The 11,493-nt window shown below is 32.3% G+C and overlaps 1 protein-coding gene across 1 annotated transcript in view; it reads left to right on the plus strand.

The window, feature by feature from the left end:
- Positions 1–945: 945 nt before the first annotated feature.
- The window catches only part of LOC106106812 (sulfotransferase 1C4-like), a 14,406-nt gene continuing 3,858 nt past the window's right edge, over positions 946–11,493 (plus strand). Inside the window, exons 1-6 of the mRNA XM_013287470.1 lie at positions 946–1,027; positions 4,312–4,446; positions 9,271–9,370; positions 9,633–9,955; positions 10,120–10,214; positions 10,633–10,798. Coding sequence (XP_013142924.1) covers positions 946–1,027; positions 4,312–4,446; positions 9,271–9,370; positions 9,633–9,955; positions 10,120–10,214; positions 10,633–10,798 — 901 coding nt within the window. The remainder of the gene's footprint in view (positions 1,028–4,311; positions 4,447–9,270; positions 9,371–9,632; positions 9,956–10,119; positions 10,215–10,632; positions 10,799–11,493) is intronic.

An 11,493-nucleotide genomic window follows, 5' to 3' on the forward strand; every position in this document is an offset into this window, starting at 1 on the left:
TTTCCACAAGTTTGTCAAGAGGCTTATAAACTAAAATGACTTATTACGTTATTTTGAAAGGGAACTATTTCAGATTAAGTATCTTATGATGGTTAATAAAGTTCTCTCAACATTTACTTAGATGTAAAGTAGTTTATTTACTTTCGAAACTATATTAAAGTAGGAGCATTCGTAACAGACGATCATTAATTATAAATAGACTAGCTTTCGCTCGCGACTCCGTCTGCATAGAATATAAAAAACAAAAGTAAAGTAGCCTATGTGACAGATTATTCTCTACATCTATGCCAAATTTCATCGAGATCCGTTCAGTCGTTTAGGCTACAAAGTCTAACAAACATCCATCCATCTAAACTTTAGCATTTGTAATATTATTTAGATTAGATATATGTCAAAGGTCAAATGGCATAAGACGATCTGCCTAACTCTCTGGGTAGCCGTATATTGTGGTAAGTTATTAAGGTGTTATCTGATTTTTTTATTTAAAGATGGTTTTTCTGTATTAGCCTAGTTATAAACGCCGCTGCGTCCTACGATTAGTACGAAGAAAATGCAATCCTTGCTATATCATACTACTTTTGTAATGACCCCCAAAACTAAAACGATTCCACAGCAACAAGAAATATGTGAATCGATACTCCAATTATTATTTAATTGTTGTTAATTTGAAACTCAATTACCATCCAATAAAATTAGTACAAATTCTAACATACTACAAACTAGTATACAAAATAGATAAAACACTAACGGAAACACACGTATAATTCTAACCGAAATTCGTTTAGTTGACTGACATTTGCAATACAGAGCTTGTATCCGCGATATTTTACACACAAAAATGTTATCAATCACATTAGATCGATAAAATACGATTAGATTATACATTATTGAAAAAGGTTGGATATCGTTTGAGTGATACAGTGACATTTTGTTCCTTGTGTAGTCATGGCGCCCTGGATAGACCTGCCGTATGAAATAAGGAACGTCACGCCTGAAGAAGATAAAATTATCAAGAAATGCCTAATCGGTGCGTTCAGTGTTAAGTGCTTCAGTGTTGTATTGTATTGTGTTAACCTTACAGAGGTATGTTTTGATTCCATGAAAATCCAAGGGATAGTAAACATGCTAATAATTACTGTAAATAAATTGAACATTTATGTAAGTTTTTTTGTATATCAAAAAATAGTAAAACCATGATTTAGGTAACAATAATAGTTTTAAAAATTTTAATTTATTTATTCACAGAACTGAAGTCGTTTTAACATTTTTTATGAGGATATAAATTTTAAATGCACAGATAATTTGCAAGATTAACATTATCGTTGTCCTACAAAGATAAGTAAATTGTGCATTTTCACTATCACTTGCTACTAAGTGAGATACAATAGATAAAAAAACTTTTTTACTCACAAAATTAACAAATATAAAAATTACCGCATAAAATATGGTGTCCCTAGTCCGAGTAACTAACAAATTATGCAAAAATAAAAACATATTGAATACTCATATATCAAAAATAACTTTCGATTCTTATGATTTTTCATGGTTTTATTGAAGTTTTGAAGACTTAGTTATTTTTTTTTTAATTATATTCACGATGACTGCATTCTTAGCAAAATAATTTTAAATCCATCCTTTTTAGTGAGATTGCTCACATTATTTTAAAAGCCACTAGAGGCCAGTTTCATAGATTTAACCAGTCGTTAGTGTTGTTGATTCGATAACTTCATGAAATTAGTTTCCGAACTTCCGAACGGCGGAGGAGATGCATAGGAAGGGGCAGTATCCTCTTTATGTGCGTCTCCTCCTCCGTCAGATAAGGGTAGGCAACGCATCTGCGATCACGGATGTCTATGGGCAGCGGTCGCTTCGCCATTTTGGCGAATTCAGGTGGCCGCTTGCTCGTTTGCCACCTTATATTATAAAAAAAAAGAACTACCTAACTTGCGTTTTACTCCGTTGGAACTTAGATCAACTTAACACTAATGATTCACTAGGTAGTAATCAAATGAATTTAAACTTCAGAAACCCAGCATTAGTTAACTGTAGATTAGATATCTAAAGTAAGTAATATCTTTTATATGATGTATCTCCACTCTCACAATTCGATTACTAATCTGTGGTATAAAAAAAATTGATAAAGAAATATTTTTGATAACTCTATCAAAGTCCAGAAAACACAAACATCGTAGTTGAATTTGTATACTAAAAAATATTCTAAAACAGGTTTCGTCTGCAATTCCATCCTCTTAGAAATGAAGACAAAACAAAATGAATAGCTTATGTGTTTTATCAGACTATGTTCTACATTTATGCCAAATGTCATTGAGAATCTCCCAGTCGTTCAGGATACAATCTGTAATAAACATCCATCCATCTAAACTTTTTTAATATTAGTAAGATAAGTCAATATTAAACCATAGCGTTTTTCATAAGTTATAAAAAAATTAAAAGAGCATTTTAAAAAGTTATAAAAAGGCTTAATTATTTTTGCTAATTCATGAATACCAAATTACTAGATTCACTACCACGTAATTATTTCAAACAAATTACATGACAATGTCACTTGTAATCAGAAATTTTAATGAACATTAATATTGTTAACGTAACAAAGTTCCGTTAATATGGTTTAAAAAAGACGTAATTTAACCGCGGTATAGAAAATATACAAGATTGGTATCCATTACTAATTCCTCATTTCTACTGACTTCTTAATTTAATATCATTCTTATGAAAATTGAAAAAAAAAACGTACGAAAATGTACACTTGTCTAATTTATTTCAGAAAAAACAATTCTCGATAGCAAATAACTTCTCTACATGTACATCTCTTTTACACTGTTACATTTTGTTACAATCTAACAAACATATAAAGCCGCTAGCTATCGCACGCGACTCCGTCCGGGTGGGATTAAAAAAACAAAAGCAACTAGCCTATATGTTCTTCCAGACTATCATCTAGATGTTTGCCAAATTTTATCGAGATCCGTTCAGCAGTTTAGGCTACATAGTCTAACAAACATCCATCCATCTAAACTTTAGCAATTACAATATTAGTAAGATTTAAATATGTGCGAATAATAAAACACCGCATCGATAACAAAGTGAGTTATCAATGAAGCATTTGAGTAATAAAAGTAATACATAATCGTAAAGATATCACAAAGATAAAAGCGATCTCTGGCCGGCCTTGGAATCGACTGTATCTCATACCTGAGAAGGTGCGACCGATAAAACCTACTTTTGTACTAAATTTTATTGTATTACAATTATTTTATTAAATGTCTTTACGTATCACTTTTGAGCTGTAAATCCGCAACAAACTTTTCAATTAAAACTGTGGGTGTGTAGAACTATAACTGCACAACTGACAGTTCAAAATTTGCCCACACTACGCACGCCTAAACGAATTGTCCAGTTAAAACTGCCAGAACTGAGCGTTTGAAACGGACTTAAGGTTTGTAGGTTATAAATTATAAAATGTTACAAAAAAGTTTGTCCCGATAACATAATAAAGAGCAAGAATTAAGATGATAATGCGACTAGCTATTCCTCTACGATTTCATCAGCTTAAAATTATTTTATTTAATGTCAAAATGAAATTGACAATCTTGCTTCCTTGATGTTGGCAGCAACTTATGGTCTCTTCCCCATATTAGGGATTTCATCCAAAATATTTAACCCCTCAGTTTAATGGCGTGAAAATATATATCCTAAAGCGTGACGTAAGTGTGGGGCTTTTTATTAAAAAAATAATTATTCAAAAATATGCTGTAATTGCTGACATCTTAGGCAACAAAGAAGTGTGTGTTTACGCTTTATTATAATAGTATAGATATAGATAAATTGTGAGTTTAATTAAAACTAAATATAAAGGTATAGTCGCGGTACAAAACTATTAAAATACTTGTAAATGCGGAAGATCAACAGTATCCAACATATCGGTCAATACCGATCCAGATATGCTATAATAGATTGATACCCTCAATTTAATATCGATTAAATACTATGACGTAATATTTTGAGTACACGCGCACTTTGTACTATGAATCAATCATTAGATCATTGCATACAAAACGATAATGACTAATAAACATCCGATCTTTGTATCTATCGATATAAAAAGAAAATTTTCATGTGTTCGTATTTATTACTTTACATGTCAAAAAGGAGTACTAACAGACAATTCCTCTGGTATTTCGGATGTCTATTATCACCTGTGTTCCGATGCTCGTTTGTTTCCTATCAGTACATAGAAAAAAACTCTTCACCTGATCGAGAACTAAGTATTTTTTTTTTTTCAAATTTCAGGATACACGAAACCATTTGTAAAATGCGGCAAGAACGAATACGTGATGGCGGCGTCTTTCAGAAAACATGCGGAAGAAATCTACAACCTGGAAGTGAGGCCTGACGATATATGGGTTATCACTTTTCCCAGATCAGGTACTTATGCAACCTCATATAGTCATAACAACACTTTGGAACTTTTAACATTGGTAGAATTGATAAAAACTGAAATGCTCTTGCAAGAACAAACCACATAGGACAGGCATCAATTGTATGTCCGCCTTTTTTCTCGACGCCTTGACGCCTCGCCTCCTCTTTCTCGACGTCTTTTATGCATTTAAAGTAAGCAACACAATTACAAGCTAACTTATATCTAAGGGCATTATTACTGTAAAAGAAGAAAACATGGTAACTTCAAAATTTCGTTAGATTTAATATTCCACAATCCTGGTACTGATAGAAAAAAGTTTTCCTCGCACGTTATTTACTCAGGTTTTTGGACTGTTAATGAATTATTGATACGTAGGTTAGTAATGACGAAGCAAAATATACATGAATCCATAGCTAACCATATCACATGCGTTAGATAAGGCTGAGTGTTTGCGTTTACATAAGTACAGCACTCGTTTTTGTTTTTCCGTTACAAATACAATAAAAACATCAGTTCGATATCACCGTACGAAATGATCTTAATGACATTGAAGTAGTGAAATAAAATAAAAATCGCTTTATCAATACGATCAGTTGAACAATAATCATTGGGCTCTTCTTCCTGAGTAACTTTCGAATAAAATATGAATAACTTTCGCCCGCGACCACGTTCGCGCGAGATTAAAAAAAATAAAACTGAGTAGCCTATGTCTTCTTCCAGATTATCGCCTACATCTATGCCAAATTTCATCAAAATCCGTTCAGCCGTTTAGGCTAGAAACTCCAACAAACATCCATCCATCCATCTAAACTTTCACATTTATAATATTAGTAAGAAGTAAGATGTGCATTTTTCTATTCGTACATTATACGTTCCATAACCTTTCATTAAAAACTAGTTGTGTGTTGCAACCACGCCGTCGTGAAATTAAAAAATAATGAAAAAAATGCTGTATGTTACTCAGTGATAACGTAGCTTTTTAGTCGTGAAAGAATTGTTAAAATCGGCCCAGTAGATTTTGAGTTATTTGCATGCAGAAATAAAAATCATTCCTCTTTATAATATAAATGTAAGCGAAATCTATTTAAATAATTTTCATACTTCTTTCCGTCATAAAACATTATACAATTGAGCAGCATTTTTGTAAATTTTCCACACTAAGAACATCAATGCTAAACGTAAAATAGTTATCTAAAGTAGGGACGTGTATAACATAACGTTTCAAAGGTTTGTTGTACACAGATGTGAAAGCGAATCGAAAACGAAGCGAAACTTTCCTTCAGTAACACGTTCGGATACAAACACTCCATCTTTAAGAATTATGCTTCGCCTCGGTTTCTTTTCGATTCGCATTTGCTCATGTTATGCGTCCAGCTTAAAAGTAAGTGTTACGTACATTTTCAGGCGGCGTCGTTAGTTGTTAACAACTGTAAGGTGACATATATCACGATAAAAAAACAATTCTCGAGTGTGTTTGCGATGTTTAATAACTAATAATTCTCGGATATTCAAAAAAATTTCATATTGATAACAAATTTGATACAGATTCAAAACAAATACATGACTAAATACTTCAACATAGACATCTATTAATGCTAGGCACATTTTTTAAGCTTAAAAGAACTTGGAATTAAAAATAAGTTACCCAAGTTATAGAGATTTGTTACAAATTAGCTAACTTGGTATGGTTTGGCTTTTAAGTCAGGGCTGTGTAAATTCGTTAAACCGTTAAATTATCATACAGTTTTTTGAAACAAATTCTCTGTTCAAAGAAAATCAGTGGGTTAACAAGAAAGTTTTTTAAAGTAAGAAAACTGAGTAGATATTTTGTCAAAATTACATTACCAGAGACAACGTTTTTTTACTCTAATTTTAACTGTGATACGTTCGTTTCGCTATTTTTGATAACTTCCTCGCCTACGACGTTATCTGATATTTGATATCAGTATAAAAATTTATCGACATTTGTATTCAACGTGAAAAATTTTCGGAATTTAAGTCAATCTTACTAATCTTACTAATATTATAAATGCGAAAGTTTAGATAGATGCATGGATGGATATCCATCCATCCGGATGGACGGATGGATGGATGTTTGTTAGAGCTTGTAGCCTAAACTGCTGAAGGGATCTCGATGAAATTTGTCATAGATGTACAGGATAGTCTGGAAGAACACATAGGCTACTTGCTTTTGTTTTTTTAATTCCGCGCAGACTGAGTCGCAAGCGAAAGCTAGTAAAATTATAAATGCGAAAGTTCAGAGGGATGGATGTTAATTAGAGTTTGTAGCTCAAACGGTTGAACGAATTTCGATGAAATTTGGCATAGATTTAGAGGACAGTCTGGAAAAACACATAGACTCACTTTTGTTATTTTTACTTTCACGCGGACCGAGTCGCGAGCAAAGCTAATTTAACAAACACAAACATGTCATTTCGGAACTTCTGCCGTAGCCTAAATGTACCTTAACATTTATATGCGAAATTTCTCCAGGCAAAAAGTATTTCTTACAATTATCTTTTATAATCATTAATAATACCATGAAAATAACTCACATAAGCTAATGGTTTATTATTTAATTCAATAAGAGCTTGTGGAATTTATGAGTGACATTAAGAATTTAATGATTTGCATAATTTATATAATTTTTCAGTACAGTCGAACTATTTTATCAAATTAAAGATAAAAAATGCTATTGGTTTATTGAAATTGAGTATGACATAATTTAGAGGCAATTTATTGGTACGATATGAAAGTAATAAAGTAATCAATACGACTAGATAAATATCAGGCCACTTTTATGTAAAAAAAGAAACAAATGCGGTCCATTTTTGGAGAAAAACCCCTCATCAAGTTTCCTGGAAATTTTGTCATCATACGATAGTACGTAATGTGAATATGACTCAAAGATGGAGTTGCCACTTTAGAGGTCAAACATAACCTTGCCAGGCTAAGATTAGGCAACCCGGTTACATGTTTTTAATGGTAAACCACTATGTAGTTTATTTCCGCACTTACACAAGATATACGATATAACGTGCACAAGTTTAAAACTAACACAAAACGATATAAAGCAAAGGAAACAGGAAGACGAAATGGTAAATGTTTAAAAACATGTGATATTTCATATAATGTAGATTTTATCAGGAAATCTGATGAGGGAGGGTCATCACTAGTGATGTACACTACCTATCTTTACTATTATAATAAAGCGTAAACACACTCCTTTGTTGCCTAAGATGTCTGCAATTACAGCATGTTTTTGAATGATTCTTTTCTAATAAAAAACCCTACAGTTACGTCACGCTTTAGGCTATTTTCTGGCTATTAAACTTAGGGGGTAAATATTTAGGATAAAAACCCTAACGTGGGAAAGAGACCATAAGTTGCTGCCAACATCAAGAAAACAAGATTGCTAAGGTTTGTCATGTCATGTCATTTTGATATTCGCTATTGATAATTTGACAAATGTAAACAATAAAATAAAATTTTCATAATTTCATGCGGATGAAGCCGCACGGGAACAGCTAGTATGATATACTCGTACATGACATTTCTCTATTATGATGCACTCTCGGACTTTCCTATAATTGGTTATTATCAATTGACTAATGACGAATCGTAAAGCCCGTGTTTATTCCACATTAGTCATGAATTTCCACTCCAATACAGTCGTTAAGTCCTTATAATTAATGTAATATTACCAAAGAGCAGATATGACTAATTTTCTGAAGCATTTACTACCTATATTGGAACTACCGGTTTTCAATAATTTTACCTATATTTGAGCAAGATTTTAGTTGTACTAATTTATTTCGATCTCAAACATTACACCGCAATTATTTATACTAACATTATAAAGAAGAAAGATTTGTATTTTTGTATGTATTGAAATAATTTGAAAACTACTGGGCTGATTTCAAAAATTATTTCACCATTAAAAAGCTATATCGGTAACATAGGCTATACTGTTCATTGTTTTTTTTAATTTTACGCAGACCAAGTCGCAAGGAACAGCTTGTAATATAATAATTTCATAACTTGAAGACAATCAACATTATTAATGCCATGGCAACAAACTTTTTAATAAAATTACTATTTCCATTACAATAAATAAGCCGTAGGTTTTCTGCGACTTGGCAAGGTATTTTATATTCCTGGGTTATTTTGTTGTTAATTTTAAACTAAAAGTCGTAAATTCTATGCATAAAAAGGAACGTTGTACGTCATTTGCAATGGTGGGAAAGTGTTCAGAATTTAATATCACGTCTTTTAAGGGTATCTACAATAATATTTGAAAGATAAAATCGTAGATATAAAAACATTCTTATCATATTAAATCAATAAATGTGATTAAGATATTTTAATGAATGTCGATCATGTTAACTCTTTCTTTGCGTACATTTTAAGTGCATACGACCTAACATAAATAACACATTTATCTTTATTATTCATCTAAATACTTTCTCTTTACCACGCCCTAATTGTGCAATTGATTATTTAATCAAAGTATGAAATAGTAGATAATTGTTACACGCTGTACCAATAAAGTTTAAATTCTGCGTATCACTATGACTCTCAGTCGCAAAGCAAATATTCTAAAATATATTACTAGTTGTGTATTTATAAAAGCATGCAATGATATTTTTGTATCAGATTTTCAAAGGAAACTTATCATTAACAGACCACAATAATATAAAGAAGAAAGTTTTTCTAGAGCCGTGTTTTAAATCATCTGATTATCCACTGAGTACGGGCTGCAATTGAATTGAAGGAATGTTCCAGACTGATTATGAACGAATAGTTTATAAAACGAACTTTTCTTTCAGGCACCACGTGGACGCAGGAAATGGTCTGGCTTATAGAAAACGATTTAGACTTCAAAGCAGCCAAAGAAAAGCCGCTCCATGAAAGATTTCCTATGTTGGAGTAAGTATATATTTATTTATATATACCATATGTCGCTTTAAAAACCTTGATGTTCTATTTAACAAGACGAACAACTTTTCTAATTAAAAAGTCTTCAAAGAAAATGGTATTTCGACTTTCACTGAAGGATATCTGCCATAGACGGGCATATTATAGGCTACTTTTTATCTTAATATTACGTGGAAGAAGTCGCGGGCAACATCCTCGAATTAAACAAAAAAGTTATTTACCTAAACTAAATTCCTAACATTTTAAATTTCAGAGTAACCGCACATATACCTCAAGTTGCGTTCGAATTAATCAAAGCAAACTTCATGAACTTAGCATACTTCCAAGGTTTGAACCATGCTGTTAGGAAGCCCAGTTGGAAGGCCATAGCTGAAGCACCATCACCGAGGTTCATCAAGACCCATCTGCCACTCTCTATGTTACCACCGAAGTTGCTCAGCACGGCTAAAGTTATTTACGTCGCCAGAGATCCGAGAGATGTCGCTGTATCATATTATTATTTACACAAAATGGTTGCCAAAAGTCTATTGAGAGCAACCTTTCACACGTTTTGGGAAGCATTCAGAAGAGACTTGTGTAAGTGTTTTTATATCTTGTAGATATTGTTTATAGCAATCATTCACGATATTAGAAGGATTTCTATCAACATTTAAAAGCGAATATTACTAGCTGCATTTATTTCTTTTAAAAGTTTAAAATCAAGTGGACTAATTGTTAATTGTTTTGTTTAATATTTCCAGTACCATGGACACCGATCGTAGCTCATACAAACGAGGCCTGGGAGAAGAGACACAATCCGAATCTCCATTTTATGTTCTACGAAGATATGATTAAGGTACTTATTTCTGTAATTGTTAATTTGAGGCCATTGAACATTAAACAGAGTATCTATATCTATACTACTTCTATACTATTATAATAAAGCGTAAACACACTTCTTTGTTGCCCAAGATGTCAGCAATTACAGTATATTATTGAATAATTATTTTTTTTAATAAAAAGCCCTACACTTACGTCACGCTTACGTGGGAAAGAGACCATAAGTTGCTGCCAACATCAAGGAAGCAAGTTTGCCATGGTTTGCTTACGTCATGTCATTTTGACATTTGCTATTGATAATTTGCCAAATGTAAACCATAAAAACAAATGTCATAATTTCATGCGGATGAAGCCGCACGGGAACAGCTAGTTTATTATATTACCTCGATTGATTTGTAATCCAGTGAAATTAATTAAGTGAATTAATGTTCTAGGATCTACCTAAAGAAATCCGTGCGGTATGCAAGTTCCTCAATAGAAAATATCCAGCAGACAAAATAGAAAATTTAGCGGAGTATTTAAGTTTCGACAGCCTGCGAAAAAATAAGAACGTGAACAACACGGCCGGGGATAATAGCGAAGTACAATTCCTTAGAAAAGGTAACTAATTATACCGTGTATATACTAATATTACAAAAAAGAAAGATTTTTATTTTTGTTTGTATTGAAATTAAAAAACTACTGGACTGATTTCAAAAATTCTAACATAGGCTGTTTTCATCTATACTAGTTAATATAATAAAGCATAAACACATACTTCTTTATTGCCTAAGATGTCAGCATATTTTTGAATGATTCTTTTTTTTTAATAAAAAGCACTACACTTACGTCACGCTTTAGGTTATATATATCCACGCCATTAAACTTAGGGGGTAAATATTTTGGATAGAAACCATAATGTGGGAAAGAGACTATAATTTGCTGCCAATATTAAGGAAGCAAGATTGCCAAAGTTTGTCATGTTATGTCATTTTGACATTTGTTAAATGTTAACAATAAAATAAAATTTTCATTTCATTCAAATAACATGCGGATGAAGCCGCACGGGAACAGCTAGTCATTTTATAACTTGCTTTAACTTTCCGCGCTACGATATTTTTGATAATGTAGCGATAGTAATCTTATCATTCATAAATAATTTCGTTAACAGTAGGGAATCCCAGTTGCCAAATGTACTTACATTTAAGATATGTATATTTAGGAGAACAGTGGTAGAGCCCGCTTTAACATCTTCGCACGAATGGGCCGGCTCGCCCGGTGCAATACCACGACCACACAGAAAACAGGCGTGAAGT

This window comes from Papilio polytes, unplaced genomic scaffold, assembly GCF_000836215.1.
Source record: "Papilio polytes unplaced genomic scaffold, Ppol_1.0 DF822067.1, whole genome shotgun sequence".
Taxonomy (NCBI): Eukaryota; Metazoa; Arthropoda; class Insecta; order Lepidoptera; family Papilionidae; genus Papilio; species Papilio polytes.